This window comes from Prorops nasuta, unplaced genomic scaffold, assembly GCF_024137725.1.
Source record: "Prorops nasuta isolate Cenicafe-Biocafe unplaced genomic scaffold, Cenicafe_Pnas_1.2 PNAS00059, whole genome shotgun sequence".
In the NCBI taxonomy this organism is placed as follows: domain Eukaryota; kingdom Metazoa; phylum Arthropoda; class Insecta; order Hymenoptera; family Bethylidae; genus Prorops; species Prorops nasuta.
In genome coordinates this window covers 496,143-514,631 of record NW_027116856.1, presented here as the reverse complement: position 1 = coordinate 514,631, position 18,489 = coordinate 496,143, and the positions used below count along the sequence as shown (strand labels likewise).

General features: G+C 29.8%; 2 protein-coding genes and 1 long non-coding RNA gene across 3 annotated transcripts; all 3 read left to right on the top strand.

The window, feature by feature from the left end:
• The first annotated feature begins 1,158 nt into the window (after positions 1-1,158).
• Positions 1,159-8,679, top strand: LOC136784461 (NK-tumor recognition protein-like). Its single transcript, XM_066745116.1, has 13 exons — positions 1,159-1,436; positions 1,634-1,752; positions 1,834-1,960; positions 2,195-2,375; positions 2,446-2,712; positions 3,015-3,238; positions 3,307-3,429; positions 3,513-4,591; positions 4,700-5,104; positions 5,279-5,413; positions 6,028-6,216; positions 6,300-6,445; positions 7,015-8,679. Exons 1-13 carry the CDS (start codon positions 1,368-1,370, stop codon positions 7,128-7,130), a joined length of 3,180 nt encoding a protein of 1,059 aa, XP_066601213.1. The 5' UTR covers positions 1,159-1,367; the 3' UTR covers positions 7,131-8,679.
• A 2,626-nt stretch (positions 8,680-11,305) lies between these two features.
• Positions 11,306-12,719, top strand: LOC136784469 (uncharacterized). Its single transcript, XR_010824418.1, has 2 exons — positions 11,306-12,073; positions 12,197-12,719. It is a non-coding gene; the product is annotated as an uncharacterized lncRNA (long non-coding RNA).
• Positions 12,720-15,703: 2,984 nt separating this feature from the next.
• On the top strand, positions 15,704-18,480 carry LOC136784504 (uncharacterized). The gene is made up of 3 exons (XM_066745181.1): positions 15,704-16,287; positions 17,672-17,859; positions 18,068-18,480. Exons 1-3 carry the CDS (start codon positions 16,032-16,034, stop codon positions 18,134-18,136), a joined length of 513 nt encoding a protein of 170 aa, XP_066601278.1. The 5' UTR covers positions 15,704-16,031; the 3' UTR covers positions 18,137-18,480.
• Positions 18,481-18,489: the final 9 nt, after the last annotated feature.

The window sequence follows — 18,489 nt, the reverse complement described above, 5'->3', positions numbered from 1 at the left end:
TAGGTAAATTTTGCTATAGTATATTAACTACCAATTACCACAGGTTTTTTTGACTTTTGATGCCATCTGACGGCTGATGCTGCCATTGTTGACCATCCACATTCCACACTATTTCACACTTAACTATAACCAACAAATTCAACATTGCGCGTTGCGTTGACATTTATAGGTTATTTTGTGATATCTGTATTTAAATTTTTTGTGTAAAGGATATTTTGTCAAAACAAATAAACGTTTCTGTGATTGTGAAAAATGTTAATGGTTTGCAAATATATAACTGTATAAGTTTTCAACAATGTTTTGGCTTGGTTATAATCATCACTGTGCGGAAGAAGAATAGCAGCCGGTGAAAGTCTGAAATTAATTGCAAGTAAATGTTTTATTAATGGCAAATTGAATGATAATGCATGAGTGTAAGTTTCCTATTTTTCCGAAATTTATAATCATCTATGGGTACAATATTTTGAGAATATAGAGGTAGTGTAGCCAGGCATAAAATCGAATTAGACAAGCAGGCGAGCAGGTAGAAAGATGAGCAAAGCATGAAAAGAGTATGTTATTTTAATAAATTGTTCTTCGCCTTATTTAGCGTTGCTTTAAAAGAAGCGAATGCTTAATTATTTGATACAAAATAAATTTTGTATCAAATAATTAAGTATCATTTAGTAGGAATGAAGCTTTTTGCTTCGAGTTTTCGAGTATGGCGAATGTTTTGATTGTGTGCAGTGTATCCGTAGATTTGTACGCAACACGTACTTGCATACTAACGCGTTCGCGCATATATATATCACGCATGCTTTCCGTGCTGTAATTTACAATTTACCAGATGTATAATCTATGATTTATTAAAATTCATGCCCTTTTTTGTAAAACTTGCTGCAAAGTTTACGTTTTTTGTGTAGTATACCATAAAATATAAACGGATGGGGTTAGCATTGTGTGTTCACAATTAAAATAAAGAAATATTGTCGTTTTACACGTTTATGTTAAAAAATACTACTAATATGAAAGACTTGCAAATCTTAAATTTAGCTGAGTGTTTTTTTTTCTTTTTTTTTATAAATCGTTTATTTCCTTTAGCATTGTTTATGCTACATACATATTAATATCTATGCATCCAATATGCTGTAGTAAGTGATACACGTGTGCTCAGTGTGCTGTTCATTGACTTCATTGTCGTACTTGCTCTTGCTCTTCTCTTGCCCCTGTTGCCGCTTCAACCATAACCTTAAAGAAGCGCGTGGTCTCTTGTTTTCTGTCCGTCGTGGTTCTTACTTATAATAGAAGTAACTTATTTTGTCTGTAATTTTTCATTTACAGAATACTCCTACTTCAATTACTTTTAAAAAAATACATTTTTGCGTGTCATGGAGACAGGATTTTTAAATTTCCGAGACGAGGAACATTTTTCTGATTTCTCCTTATCTTTAGAACAGGTAAGAATTTATGAGCCCTTGAAATAATGAAATAAACAAATCTAATACTAGTCCTATGTATGCAATACTGCTATTAACAATACATATGTTAGAAAGGAAATTTATATAATTGTTTTTCTAATTATTTTGGATTTACTGAAGGTTACATACACAAATTAAAATAATTAAACAAAATTATTAATATAATACTTTTTCAGCAAAATTTGTTAAATGAATCTGAAAGTTCATTGACACTTATATCCCAAGATGAATATGATTATATGGAAAATAAATTGGATATTTCTTGTTCTGCCAGTGTATGGGGAACAGAGCAAGAGTAAATAACATCTTTAATAATATTATAAAATATGCATATATAAAGTTTAACTTTATGTTTCATTTAATTATTTTATTATAGACTTAATGGAGATATGGCAGTATTACCAATATCGGGTGCTTCTAATGTTATTCCTAAGTTTGATAATATTAAAGAAGATTTTGCTAAAGTCCTAACAGATTGGCAAGAGCATCTTGGTTGCTTACAGGTATGTTATTCATAAGTTCACTGCTAATAAAATATGTGTATGTGTCTTAGCAGTTTTTATAAAATTATTTGTTGTTTTATATTATTAGACTTAAAACAATCCTGATTCAAGAGAGTTGAGTAATCTATCTCTGGTGGAAATACATTTTGGTTCAATATTAAAGCGGCTTTACTTACATTCTAAATATATGTTATATTTCTATTATAATATATTTATATAAAAAATTGTTTCTAGGCATCAGATTTGGATGAAGATATGGATATAGTAGGTCTCACTATGAATATATCTGATAAAAGTAGCTCAAGTATATCAACAGATATTTTTACAAATGAATCAGTTGCACTATTAGATAAAGTGGAAAGCAATTTCATTGAAAACTCAACACCAGAAATACAAGAAAACTGTCAAAATAATGGTAATATACATCTATCTTCATTTATTGTACAATATTAGTTATTACATGTGACATACAACACTACTTATAGATTCCCTTAATTCATACTGCATGATAAAAGAGAAACATATGAATTGTGCAAAACAGACAAATGGAAGTAAGCTACAAAATTTGAAGAAGAGTAAGAGGAATGTGAATAAGAAGCTAGTGATGGTGACAGAGAAAATGGGGACAAAATCTAAAAATGGCAATAAAAAAGTTAGAGAGAAAAAGAGAAAAAAAGAAAGAATTAAATCAGTTTGTATGGTAGACAATGATGAATGCATCGATGTAGTGACTGTTTCAGATGAATCTCCAGGTAATGATTTTATTATTTATTAAGCTGCTATTATATTAATCTTTATAATATTGGTCAGCTTGGAAAAATTTTCTTACAAAATAGCAAAAAATTAATCACTTTTGGTCATTACTAATTTTCATAATTTGTCTACTGCATTGATTTTTTAGTTTTTAAATGTTATCTTTCCTATAAAACTTTAAAAATGGTTTGGTGTGAAATTGATTCCAAAAATCTCACCTAATACTCAATCAGATTAAAAATTAAAACTTTTATTAAATTAAAGAATGTTAACTTAATGTTTATTTTTTATTTTCTAACAGCTCTTGAAGCTGGTGATGTTAAAAGTCTTTTAGAACAATTTGAAGCATCTGAAAATTCTGTAAGAGGATCTGTATCGAGAAGCAAAAAGGCACTGGATCCTAAGAAGCTCGACACTAGTACAAATCAATTTAATTATAATGATTGTAAAAAGTCTGTTAAGCAAACAAGGATGCATAAAGAAATCAGTAGTAAATTCCCAAAGGAAATCATTGATAGGATAAAGGTAATTCTTTCAGGTTTTAATTACACATGTTTAAAGAACATTGACATTCTAATTTATATAATGAATAGGCTTCTGGTTATAAAAGCATTACAATGATTTCTAATAATCTTGATGTACATAAGACACCTCGTAGCAATGAAAATAAAATGCACAATGTAAAGGAAACATTTGCTCGAAATAAACTAAAAGTAGTAAGTACGCTAAAGTAAAAAATTGAAATTATAACATTTCTGGAGTAAAGAGAAACTGTATAAAATTAAATCATTTATGTTAGGTTGACAATGGTAATGGCATTACGAGAATGGAAGGATTTATAAATCTTGACCATGATTACTGCAATAATACTAATTCTAATATTAATAATGCCAATAGTAATAGTGAATATGACAGGAGGTTTAATGATATTGAAAAAACTACTACAAACATTAATGAATCATTTATGGATTCTTGTAAAGATTTGACAAAAAAATCTACTGTTTTGCATGCTGGAATTAAAAAACGAGTAATGAAAAATAAGAATGATTATACAAATGAAGGCTTAAGAAGAAATAATTATTTAGAATCAGGTGGTATCAGTGTTGTTGGAGATGAACAGATTTCACCTTCTGGGGTTTTAAAATTAAATACAGCTGGTGCGCAAGATAACACAAACAATTTTAGTGCAGAATTTAAAAATAGCTCAAAATATACTGATCCTATAGATACTAAAGTTACTATCAAAAATGAAAACCCTGCCAAGGAGCTTTCTACCAATCAGGTGAAAATGAAGTCAGCATTAGATAATAACATACAAAAGAATGATACCATTCTAAAGAAAACTAAGTCTTATAAAGTGGGACCACTCAAAGTTAAACAAATGGTTTCAGTATTGAAGAAACCACAAGCTTTGACCAAACCTAATGAAAGTATAGTTACAACAACTAATAGTTTAAACAATGTAGTTCAAAATATAATCATTCAGAATGATACAGAAACAGTTGAATCTGAAAAGATTAAAATACCTCCTCGTAAAAAGTTAAATTTAGCGGAATACAGAAGTAGGAGAGAGCAAAATCGTAGTGATAGCAGTAGAACAAATTCTCCTATACAACCTATGACTTTGTTATATGTGCACCATGCTTCTACTACGACAGAGCCAATCCCTGATACTATCAACAATTTAATTTGGTGCGAACGAGAAATAATATCAGTGTTAAAGCCTAAAGTAAATGTGGAAGATGAAAAATATAAACCAAAACCATCAACTAGGGAAATAGCCATTCAAACTTACGAAACAGTGTTTGAATATCCATCTACGTCTAGTGCCATTGATGACGCAGCAAGTGAGGCGAAAAAGGAAGCTAATAAAGAACAGTAAATATAAGATATAATTTCTTATAAATTGAACATTATTCTTATGTGTTTTTTTTTAAAGTAATTAACATTTTAAATATATGCTAAAATATAATAAATTATTTGTAGGAATAATTGCGTAAGAGACAAAAGACAACGATCTTATCGAAAACGTAAAACTTCATCCAGTTTAAGTAGATCACGATCAAGAAGTGAAAATAGAAGCATAAGAGGTAGAAAAAGTAGAAGTCGAAGTCGTCGCCGGAGCCGTAGCCGTAGCCGTAGTCGAACCTGTAGCCATAGTGATAGTCGCAGCCGAAGTATTAGCAGAAGCCGAAGTCGAAGCAGAAGCAGAAGTAGAAGCAGAAGCAGAAGCAGAACTCGTAAACACCATATCATTCGTACTAGAAGAATAAGCCATCGTCGCAGCTCTGTCAGTTCAAGTAGCAGTTGGTTTTCACGCTCTCGCTCTAATTCTAGATCAACTTCTAGATCTAGATCAAGATCATCATCACAATACTCAATTTATTCAAGGTACCAATTAGAGTTTATTTGATAATTGTCTAATTAAGTACGGGAGTAATGGGGTAGTTAGTATAGGTTGAAGATGAGGTGGTGTTCAGACTAGATAATACAGTATTTTCCTTAAAATGTTTAACAACTAACGCGTAACGTAATTTATAACTAGAAAATATCGCGTGATTGTAGGTCTTCTTCTCGGTCAAATTTCGGAAGGAGTAAATGGTCAAATCGTAGAAGAAAATGGAAGCGCGAAAGCAGAAGTTGTAAAAAGCAAAGAGGACAATCCTCTAAAAACTTTTGTGACTACAGCGAATGGAGGAGGTAAAAAATTAGTTCGCATTAGTTCTCGTACTGATTTGCTTAAATAACAGCGTTTTTATAGGGCCAAAGCTATATTAATTCAGTTAGATTTTCTGTAAGTGGTGTGTCAGATATTTAACGTGGATAGTTGTTTTTTAAAATTGTTTCTAATTTATTCATATTTTTGGCTTCATTAGAGCAAAAATTTTACTGCCAAATTTCGTTTTTAAGCAAAGTGTAAACTTAAATGAAAACAAATTACAATCAATTCTGTTGACAAGAGAACAGTTCACGTGGACTAGTTTGGTTAAAATGTATAGAAATTTATAAAACGTTAAGAAGTAATATTTTTTTAAAGTAGAAATTAAAAATTATATTTTGAATATAATATAATATTGTTATGGGTTTATACTGAAGACTCATAAAGTCCCATCCATCCCCTCTATTATTTCGAAAAATGTGAGCCCTTCAAAGTGATAACAAAACGTACGTTTTTTTTTGCTTTTGTTAAACTTTGTTATGGTAATATTCATTTGACCTTGCAGGGTAACGCGAAGGTCATATTATTTAACAAATTTTTTATAAAACTTAAATGTAAACATTTTTTTATGAAAATTATAATTTTTGTTTCACAGATCACCTTCTCGTTATTATAGAAGACCTTACGATGCTTGGTATGATAGAGAAAAGCAGAGGCAAGTAGAAGAGCGAAGAGTAATATACGTAGGAAGATTGGAAGAAGGAATTACTAAAGCCGATTTGCGTCAGAGATTTGAGGCTTTCGGGCCTGTTGTTGATATAAGTGTGCATTTTCGTGAACGTGGGTTAGTTGAAAGGAAAATTATTTTTAAAACATTGATAGTTTAAAAATGTCGTACTAATTGTTTAATTTTACAATATATTGTAGTGACAATTATGGATTTGTAACGTTTGCATACAAAAATGATGCGTATGAAGCTGTTGAGCATGGCAATGACGATCCATCTTTACCTCGATATGATTTGTGTTTTGGCGGTCGAAGAGCATTTTGTAAAGTTAAATATGCAGATTTAGGTAAGGATTATGGAAACTGCTATACAGGGGGCGAGGAGTGTTTTCCATCAATTTCCAAACGCCGAAAAGCAATTGAATTTATGAAAGAGAGGTTTACTGTTTTTTAATTTAATAGAAAAAAAAGTGAATAGCTTTGTAACTAAATGTGTTTTCTATCTTAAAGATGGCTAAAAGAGTACTAGTTTATTCATAAAAACGGATGTAAATTTTCAAATTTCAATAGAATTATTAAGTCTTAATATTTTTATGCATACTAAATTTTTTCTTTACTGTTCATTTCACATTTTGTGATTTCAAATTTATTTAAAATGTTCAAGTTTGTAAAAAAAGGTAAAAGAAACATGTAACAACTCTCCAAATGGCTAAAAATCTATTTTCCAGTCAATTTCAAAGACAAGGAAACCATTATAACAGTTAAAAGCAGTTTTATTTTTAATGCACTATTAATCTATCCCAATTATCAAACATTACCTATTTTTATTCAATTACTGCGTTCTGTCATTGGTGGACCAACCTGCATAAAATTATGTGAATATTTAAACTATTTAGTAATTTTTTTTATTTTTTAGATGGCATGAGTACTGGTTCATTTGGTGGAAGAAACTTACCAGAAAATCATGAAGATAATAGTTTTGACTTATTGTTAAAGGAAGCTCAAGCCAAATTACATAAACGAAAGGTCTGACATATGTATAGAATATTAGCTGTAAACATATTTAGGATTTTCTATAGGAGTTATTTCTAATAAATTGAATGCCCGGAGTGATAATTAAGTAAAATGTTATAACGCGGGAACATTCGAATAGCCGATTATGTAGAGATAATTTATTATGCGAAAAACAGTTAAATATAAACGATTATTTCTCCGCTCATTAAATAGTACCGCAAGATTGTTGAACATCCTTTATTTGAAATAATGTTAATTTAGATTGATGCTATATACTAAAATGATACTGAAAAATAACCGGTAGCTGTACAAGATATCGAAAGAAATTTCGAGTAAGGGTATGACAGTGGTCTCTGAAAGATCATTCTTTTATTTGTTAGCTACGGCAAGGTCATCTCGGCTTTTACAATCGAATTATATAGGGTGGTCTATGTTAATCGATGTATGCATTATCTTGAAAACAGGGCCATACAGAAAAAAATGTTTGAAACAAAAGTTGTTTTACTTTTAGGGGATATGTGATGATATAATCTGTTTGACCTAGGGGGACGTCCTGAAAGAAATATGAAGATCATTTTGAAAATTTTAAATTACATTCACCATTTTTTATTGGATATCTTTGTAGCTGACCTTGAGAGCTGTTATACAAAAACTTTCAAATTTTCATTTTATTCAGATGATCGTGGGATATCTCGATTTGAAATTGCATAGGGTGTGACTTTGACTAAATTAGTGTGCGTAACTGCTACGCATATACATATACTGTTGCTCAACTACATACGCTTTTAAATTTAAGTATCCCGTAAGCGTCTGAAAAAATGAAAATGGGTTTTTGAAAGCTCTCGGAGTGTTAGCTATAAGAATATATAATAAAACTAAGGGTAATATTTAATAATTTCAAGGGGACTATACTTTGTTCGACATGCCTTCTAATTTTAAACTAATGATATCATCTTATATTCCCTTTGAAGTGGAACAACTTTTGTTTTAAATATTTTCACTAATTTAGCCATAATTCTGAAATAATTGTCTATGTTGATTAAAATGGACCATTCTTTATATTTAAGATAAAAGATCATATTATGAGCTTTAAATGGAATTGAAATTAAATAATTTAATTAAAATATAATCTTTTTATTTGAAATAATATTAATTTATAGCATCCAAATTTCGTTTAATCTCTTTTTTTACAATTTCCATATATTTAATATAAAAATATTATTTAATGCTAAGAATTTCAAAGGTTAATTAAAATCTTTATGTCCAATGTCTCTTAAAGTTCATAATTTGATCTCTTATGGAACTCGTTTTAACATATATTTCTATAGAGCTCAGTAAAAAGAACACCATACCGTTTAAAAAGACAAGATGATTTTATTGTAACTAACTAATAAAATGTAGACGCGTGCAGTTACCAGCTTGTATACTATACTTTTGATAGTATTGATGATTGATTTAATTATATTTTTATAAGTATTAAATGTAACATTCTTTTTCCAATGACTAGCAATTTTTCAGATCTATATGTATAAATTATATATTTACTATTATAAGACTTCTAGCAATATTTATACTTCCTAATTTTTTAAGAGAAAAACTCATTGCACTAAATTCTTTTATCTTTGGTTGGTATACTTTTATTAAAACTAATGGTTTTTATTATAAATAAATTTAAAAATATTTAAGAGAGCTTTTGGCAATACAGTAGAGATTTGGTTGTGGGATAAATGAGTGAAATCAAACATTGTAAATTTGTCTTTTTTTAGAATTTTAAAATAAAATTTAAACTAGCATTGGCTTGAATTTCTCTGGTAATTTTGCATTCTCTATTCTATTGAAATATGTGTATAATATAAAAATAAATAAATAATACTACTGTGATGATGACTGCATACAGTAATATGGCAAAGTAGATTTTTTTAAAATAGGTGTAAAAATTATTTTACTTGATGATTATTTTTTATCAAAGATTATGAATAAAATTCAAGTTTCTTATGTTTGATTTCATTAATTTTTTTGCTGATAAACCGAAGCACGATTTTTTTAATTCAAAAGTGAACTATTGATTAAAAAGCCTTTTATTTAATTTAGAATAATATTTCATTTTAATTTCAATAGTATAATTTATGATTTGCCAGTTGTGTGACTGCCTGATCTTTATTTCACAGAAAAAAATAATAGGAAAAATGTTAATAATTATATTTGCAATTTTAATCATTTATAATGTAGCAATTTCATAATTTACTCTAAATTATTGAGAGAATTTTAATTTTATATTGATAAGTAAGTATTAATGTCCAATTCAACTAGTTTGATGAAAATAATAGTCAATTAGACTTATACACACATTTTTAATAATAAATATAAAATCTAACAATATTAAAGTCTCTTTAAAAGGAAACAGCTGTTATTTGAAATTAATTAATTATAATTCTGTCAAATTACACTAACTCAGCTTGGATTAATAATAATTCTAACTATTAATGTTAAGGTAGCAATGTTGCAAAATTGATCTTAGATCTTAATAAAAATGTATAGTGGTAGCTTTCAATAATTTTAAAGTTTATCTGCAATTTGAATATTCTCTATTATTTATTACCCAAGATATTTAAGAGTAAAGATCGGAATTATTGGGAGTTTAACATGCATTTCTTATGGACGAAATTGGATATTTAAATGTTTAATGTAAAAGAAATATGTAAATTATTAATCTACAACAAGATGAAGTTATTTAATAAAAATGATCAGCTGCTTCTATTTTAAATAATAGAAAATCCTAATTCATTCATGAAAAGCGAGTTTTAAAATTGTGATTTTTAGTCATGAAATATTTGGGCTTATAAATGATGGAGAGTATTAAAATTTTGTAAAGACTTAAATTATTGTAACAAGAACCAGTGTAAATTTTCATAAATATCTATCAGATATCACTCCTTGCAAATGCCTACCTTAAATAAAGTGTTTGTAAGTTATGTATGTTATTTACATAGGAATAATTAAAGCTGGAGTAAGAGCTCCATGATTTTGAGAAAAAAGGCATGCAGCTTTAAAATTGGTTTATTAAAATGGTGTAAACCCTTTAACAAACATTTGCTAATGCTTAAAGCTCCCGTCATGTAGTAAGCTTATCAGAAGGTAAAAAATGGTCACGTGTAATTAAGTTTGTGTCAATTTGTATTGTTAATTTAATTGTTTTTTAATTTTTATTGCCGTTATGTTGATATAGCTAATTCGTTGCTCTTAAATTCATAGTATATTCTGTGGCATAACTAGTATATATACTCACTTTGTCTAACTGTGATTATGAGCGAGCGTTGCAAGAAAAGGAAACTTTGGGACTGCCACTTTAATTCCTTTGCACTTATCAACTTATGAAATGAGAGTCATTTTGTTAGTCCTGAATTCCTATTTTTTGGCAATCCTGGTTTAACCTGCTGATTAAACGTTTTCAGAACGTTTCAAAGTTATAATTCTAAGGGGGTTTCAATGAGCATTTATGCATAATTAAATGTTGTTATTTTAACTGATTTAATACATTAGCTGAAACTCCATGCACGAGTGTAGACTCCGTTTACTGAATTCGTGGGCTAATAGGATCCAGTTCCTGGATTCAGATAAATCTGAGAAATAATTTATTACTGATTAAGAGCATCACACAAAAATTACAAGCGGACTTCTCTGTGACTAACCATAGAAAGTTTGATCCTTACACTGCTCTACTATACTCTCGACAATGACGATATAAGTCACACTTGATTTCAGTCATTTCCATTTAAACCCTTGTAGTGTAGAGTGGCTAAAGCTGCGAGAAACTTTTTTACGTAGTGCGATTATAACCGTGCATTGAAATTTAACAATTTGATCCCTATCTTGATTTCAAAGTGAAGATCGTAGAAACAAGTAAATCACTAAATTTAATAAAAGACTTATTTATCTAGTTAATCTTCGGTTATTACCTGGAAAATAGTGGATTCTTTAGGATCTTGCTGAACGACCTCTGATTAGAATGAGGAATTAGTCGTGAACAACTCAAAGTTAAAGGAATTTTGTGGAAATTAATTTTACCGATGAAATAGAATCGTCTATTGATAAAAAGATTGTTCATAAGTAGACCTTGATAGAAATACCTAAGCATAATCTGATGCATTATCAAACGATTCTTAAAAACTGCTTCTCTCGTAGGTATTACATTTATAATTTTTCTACATCCTGTGTTAAGCATCTCTTAAAAGCACTTTCCTAAGGTGAACAATTTTACTAAATAATAGTGCTTTTCTTAAAAAAAGAACTTTTTTAAGTAAAAAGAAGCACTATAATGTGACCTTCAAATTACTTTTTGGGAAACCTTCATAAAGAATGGAAAGAAATTATTGAATTATATTTTCAAATCTATAAATGCATTTACACATTACGAATATGTTTTGTAAGATATACATTTGACGTAGTTTAGTGCCAGTAGTTTTTATTGAGTCAGATAATTATACTTTTTTATCAAACAAATATATCACGAAAAAGCTTTTTACGGCTTTACCAAGAAAAACATTGCCCACACAACAAAGTTTTATACAGCCAGTTAGCCAATGCGTTCGTGATTTACTTGATAAAGTCTGTACAATTTGAACTGTCCTTAGGATAAATTTTTTACTTCGCAGAATAAGTTTAACTACTAGTTCTTTTAAATTTTTCGGTTGTCTCATAAATCTAAATATTCTTTCAATTTAAAAAAGGTAATATATTCTCTTTTATTATGTTATTTTATGTTTCGTATCGGACAATGTACAGATTTCAATGATTTACGAAGAAAACAAAGAGAAAAGATGAAAATTGTTACGTAACTCCGAATGCCAAAACTATTATCTGTATTAATTAATTTATTAATTTTCCAATCAATAAATTTTTACAGTACTTAATATTGATTGATATGTTGAAGCAACAAGAAAATATACGAGATAACGAGCAGAGTATGTATTTTTTTACGTGTTTCTTTATTTTAATTTTTCTCCTAGATAAATTAATCATTATCTTTTGTAATATAAAAATCGATTTTCATAGCGTTATCAAATAATCGTGATTTTTGAATTTAGGTTGTTCAAAAGTGACTAAAAGAAACTATACAACGAAAAATGACTTGATATCCGAAGAAAACATAACTGATGAAGAAGTGACAAAACAGGTTGTTAAAAAAGATTTTAAATACTACTTTAACAGATTTCGTTATTATCATTTTCGTTTTGCTGAAACGGTTGAAACAACAATAGCAGTAGGATGCCTATGGTTTATTAAACTTTGGTTTTGGCTGCTATATGGAGGAGGATCTGATTTCACATCACAAGTACATTCGCAATCGCTTAATGATGACATCGAGTAATATTTAATATTCAAAATAAAAAATAATTTTTTATTGTTCCTAAAAAAAAGTATTAACACCGAATATTTTATATTTATAACATAACTATTAGATGAATGCAAGGATTGATCCTTGGCTTATAAAATACACATATGAAAAAATGATATAAATGCATATAATTTCACTAAACAAATAATATAAAAAAAATTGATTTGTGAATTATTCTCATAAAAATAAATTATATCATATTATTATACTAAGATATGCCTTTAGACATTTTAAATATTTTATATAAAAATAAGGAAACTCGTAGGTTCAAACTGACTATTTACCATTAAAATTGAGAAACGTAAGAGTAAAATTTATACCAGTCCCACCCAAAAATCCTCTCCCCCCTCTTACTTCCGGAATTTACCGAGGTTTAGCGATCGGGACCGTAATAGTGCGTTCGATGAGTGGGGACGGTGTATACGGATTACGGATATTGCAATCTGGCATATGCTGTGTGACACATCTTATAGAAATTATAGTATTGCCAGTACTGACAGAGTCGCAGTCAATAAACGAACGCGGCCTTCAAACTGTGTCCGTCAACTCGGACCGATTTATCGGATCACATAACATATACAGGCCTTAAGAGGTGATCTTTGACCGAACTATTACAGTATGTGCATTGCTTGTTATTTAGCTGACATCCTGCTTTTTATAAAAGCTTCTGATTTTAAACTAATTTAGGATCTATGTTTAACCAATTAAATGAACTGTTTTATTATTTAAGGTTTGAAGAGCTTCAATTTCAAGCCAATTAATAACAGCACCGTGGTGGCTTTTTTTAAATATTACTTGATGTTGAGAAGTTGCCTTGTTTCTTGATATTCTATAACGAAAGCAGTTCATTGCTTTCCTTTTTATCATTTTTAATTTTCAAATTTCTATTTTCTATTTTCTATTTAACAATGCTTCGTCCTGCTAAAACTCATCAGAATTATTGAACACTATTTTTCATTTTTGTTAAAGTCGTAAAGTACGGTTTGCAAACCTACAACAGATTATATTTTATGGAACGAATCTAGATAATACAAAAATTCATACAAGTGTTTAAGGGGGAACTTATAAAATGTTTCGATAGATCCGATATAATTTTAGACACGTTGCAAGACGAACTATAAAATGGTGAGGTTTGGGAAAAATATATTCCTGGACTGATCTCTTATATAAGAAGAATACATGAATGTTTAACAATTGCGGGTGGGTTGACTGAAAATATGAAAAACTATGCTATTAATTGATTGAATATAATAGAGCCATGGATATTGATTATAATAATTAATTTGAAATTTAAGATCAATTTAAGGTACTTGCATTTAACAATGTAACTTTTGCACAAGTCTCACACAAATACATATTCAAATACTTATTGATGACAGCTTGCATGATATAGAAAAAAACATTTTTAATTAAATTAATACAGCACATATGAAATAATTTGTAAATCATTGATGATATTTCAATGAAATAAATAGAAAATAAAATTTAAAATATCATTAGTAACATAAAATAATATTTCAAATGATACACGATGCAATGTTAATTTTTTGACGCTTTCACCGGAATGGAAAACACAGCTGATAAAAAGGAACAATTATAGATGCTTGCACACGATCAAACGACCTTGAAAGTTTTGCTCATAATTCCGGATTTATTGTGTGAGATATTTTATTTTCGTATCCGCCCATGAGCCAATGCCATTACCATTACTGTAAGGTTGTTTTTCTTTTTGCAACGTCAAGGCTAGGACTCTCCCACGTGCTTACCCGTATTACCATTTTTAAAGTGACAAATAACAGGTCGTCTCTTTATTACGATTGGCGCATGCTTTTCTACCAGTTACGAAATTGTCCATCGCGTAAATCACGCTCTTGATGCTTATCCAAAGTTTCGAGGGCCAGCTACAACGTTTAGGTCAGTGTCGTGCTATTATTATTCTTCAGTCCCCTGTGCTATTAATTAAGCACCGAAATAAATTTAGATCGCCTAAAAATGGTGAAATATAATTTAGAACATAATTGTAGAATTAATAGCTATATTGTTTTTCCAAGGAAATTAAGGGAAAAATATCACACACACAAACACAAGTGAATATATATATATATATATATATATAAATAAAATATTTACTGTGTTTGTAGTTTATAAATTCTGAACGAATATTACTTACGTTCTCGTTTTCCCTCATTTTCTAAGCTTTTATAGCAAAAAATGTATGTCAAGCCTTTTCTACTTGAAGAAATTATTTATGGCTCAATAAAAGTTGACTCAAAATTACTTTACGAGTGCCAAGAGCTGTAAGCTTTCCACGGAGTATTTATTTCGAATGAAAAGCGCATTAGTGCACAAGCATGGAAAACATACCTTATTGTACCGTGAGAGCAGCGATTGAAAAATGATCTAAATCTAAAAAATTAAATTTTATAAGCAATGCCAATGAATCTTTAACTCTTAAATTATTAAAAAAAAAAACGACATCTTGAAACAACAATAAAAAATTGAAACTCAACGAATGATTATTTTTTTCATCATGCTACGTCTGATTAAATTTTAAGAAAAAAAAAATCATTTAATTATTGTCCCCAAATGTCATACTACTTAGAGTTTCTTTAAAATGCAATTTAAAATACATTTATAAAACTCCAAAAAATGAAACTCAAATATAAATTATTTAATCTCCACTTTTATACGATCAAATCTTTGACTATCGAGAATTCCTTCTTGATGATTATTAAAAAAGTCTCATTTGTAAGTGGCGCTGGGGAGCACTGGCTGCTTTATATGCACATATTTTATAAATTCCAGCTACCAATACCCATTGGAAATTGGTATTATATGGCATACGCGTTATAAGGAAATACGTATCTATAAAACTACTCTATTCATTTGGAAGACTGATCGTTGAATTTGGTTCGGTTAAGACTCAGTGGGGGGATGTTGCGAAGCTCGCACATATCAGGTATATATACGAAAAACGTTCGCGAGCTAATGGCAAGCCGATGCGCAGGATCGACCATTTGCCGATTGGCTGTTCCAAAGCAAACTCGACATCTACGTGTGGAAAAATAGAGATATAAGGACCTTAAGCAGGTCGGCCATATTGAATGACGAAAAGAGGAGGGACCGAGTATGCGGAATAAGGAACTGGTGGTTGCCCACTGAAAAGAATTAGCACCTCCTCATAATTGTATACCTATTTGTCTAATGGCCTCGTAAGAAACGCTATACCCGCTCTCGGATACGGGAATCACGGAAGATGTTTAATCAAAATAAAATTAGCAAATTGGCGAACGTTTATATGAGAGGATCAAAAGTCTATCACGCAATTTGAACAACGATCTTACAGTTGCAACTCGACTTCTTCGCAGCAGCGTGTGCTTAGCTTCCGTGCTTCGTATATACATTATTTTTCGTGTACTCTTAATTTTTCTCTACCGGAAAGTGTTTCAAGTTTATCGCATTTATTCGACCGCGATTTACTCCGTCCATTCTTCTGCAACCCCCGTACAAAACGGACCAGCAGAATGTCGTACCAAAAAAATTTGGAAGTTTACGAGAAACGGGAAGTGACGTATAATTATCCGAATTCTTATTATTATCGATATTCACCGTTATGGCGTGAATGGAGATGGAGAGACTGGCGCGACTGGCCATTGTCAGATTGGCGCTGGGTTGATTGGAAAATCCCAGAAATCAAATTTCCAGAAATTAAATGGCCGGAAGCAAAAGCCACGCTGCCGCTGAAGAAAACTGTTACTTGGCACAGCGATTTATCTCAGGGTGAGTTTACCCGGGGTTAACATTGGTATCTAGGATGAGACACTTATGACAAGGAGATAGAATATAAAAGTTTATTTAATTTTGTAGCTATAAGAAACGTTGGATTTTTACAAGACTTTTTGCAATGCAAATGCAAAGAAATTTTAGAACATATAAAATTTATATTTATTTTATTTTGAAGATAAACTTTCTATTGTGTATGTGCCATGGGATTTTTAAGTGTTTCTTTATGTCTGCTTGAACTATAGGGTAAACTACAAGTTCAATTCAACATTTTTTAAGTTTAACTTGCATCCACAAGGTGCACCAAAAGAAAGATTAAAATTTTATATAATATGGATCACAGAAAAATAAGTTGTGTCACATTTATGACGTGTGCCAATGTATAGAATAAATAATAAAATATAATTGAAACAAACGAGAAACAAAGTTGTTCTACTGAATAAAAATACTGCTAGTAGTTACATGGTATTTTCTTGTCCCCTCTCAAATAAAATCATCCCTGATGCAAGTAAAAGGAGGAATATTATACTATTTTCCCATTATACCCTCATTACCCTCGTCTATTTTTACGATATATTTCCATACAAAGTTAACATTAGTAAAGGCAAACAAATTTTAGTTAAGCGAGACATTTGTCACTGACTCGTGTACAAAGAGAAATTGACATTTGGCATTTGCACAATTGCTGAAAGGATTGTGCATGCGATTAGATTGAAAATGTTATATGAGAACACAAATTTTCCTATGACACTTTTACGTTCCATGAATATAATTTCGTGCAAAAATATAAAATTATTAGGAAGTTTAATTTTACAGACAAAACTAAATTTGGAAGAGTTCCAAGACGTATCTGCGATGATGCAATTAAATACAATGCTTGTGCACGTACAGGGTGAAGAAAAAATCTATGAAAAGTCAAATATCTAAAAAACTAAACGTTTAGAAAAATATTTTTTGTCGATGAAATTGAGTTATTTAAATTATTTTAATTGAAAACTTATATATAATTTAATATATACTATTGCAGCTAATTTCAAGAGCTATTTAAAATGTTCTAAATAATTAATAGTAAATTACTCATCTAAATATCGACTTGAACTATTTTTTTAATTAAAACAATATTTGTCATTCAGATTGTTTGATGTCATTATACAGATGCAATAAATACTATCATTCTGATATTTGATACTGTTTCTATTATATTACTGAATATCAATATAATTATTTGAGTCACTATAAGATAACATTTAATATCCTAGGCAATCTAATTAAAAGCAGTCTTTGTTATGTTTTCCCTAAAACGTATAAGCTATTCTAGTTTAGCGACATAAGACAATTGAAAAATTGAAAAACTAACATTTATCTTTATGCTTTACTATAGCGGACAGTATGTTGAAGAGCGTGAGCCTTGTCAGAGATACCCCGAGGACCAGTTCTATTGTGATTCGACTAACTTCGGATCAAGAGGCAATTCTTCAAGAACAATTTAGAAGGTGGCCAAGAGTACCTTACCATGCTGACATTGTCCTTCTTGCAGCTGAAACTGGCCTTACTGAAGCTGAAGTAAAGGTATGCAGTGTAAGGGTTAGGTTACAAAGATACAGGGCAAGTTATTCAATAAAAATTCAAAAAGTATACTAAAAAGTTTCTCGTTAAATCTTTACAGTATGTTTTAGAAATTTATCTTTTTTAAGAATTGAATTTTAACAACAGTTTTTATTCATTAATTCGCTTAAAATATAAACAATGTTAATATATAATTCTGTATATGTTTTAGGACTGGTATGCCATCCGACTGGCTCAGTGGAGAAAGGAACAAGGCTTGGGAAGTCTTGGATTGTTTTAATGCAATTAGTCCCATGCTATACGACGTTACTGTACCTGGAAACGAATGTCTATCGAACGCTAATTACATATAGAATTAAAGCTTTATGTATAAACGAGTGTTTGGTGTCGCTTCTGAGGTAATATCTTCATGCACATATAAAGATATTCTACAAGAAGTGCACTAGCTCTAAAGAACATATATAATGACGACTACGCATATAAATTATAAACACGAAAATTGAATTGAGACTCCTTGGTTCATCAATTTTAATTTATAGGATAGATCATGACAAATGTACCGAAAAGATAATTAATATAAAAAGAAATTGTAGAGAAAGAGCATAAAATAAAGTATTAACCAAATTTCCAGTA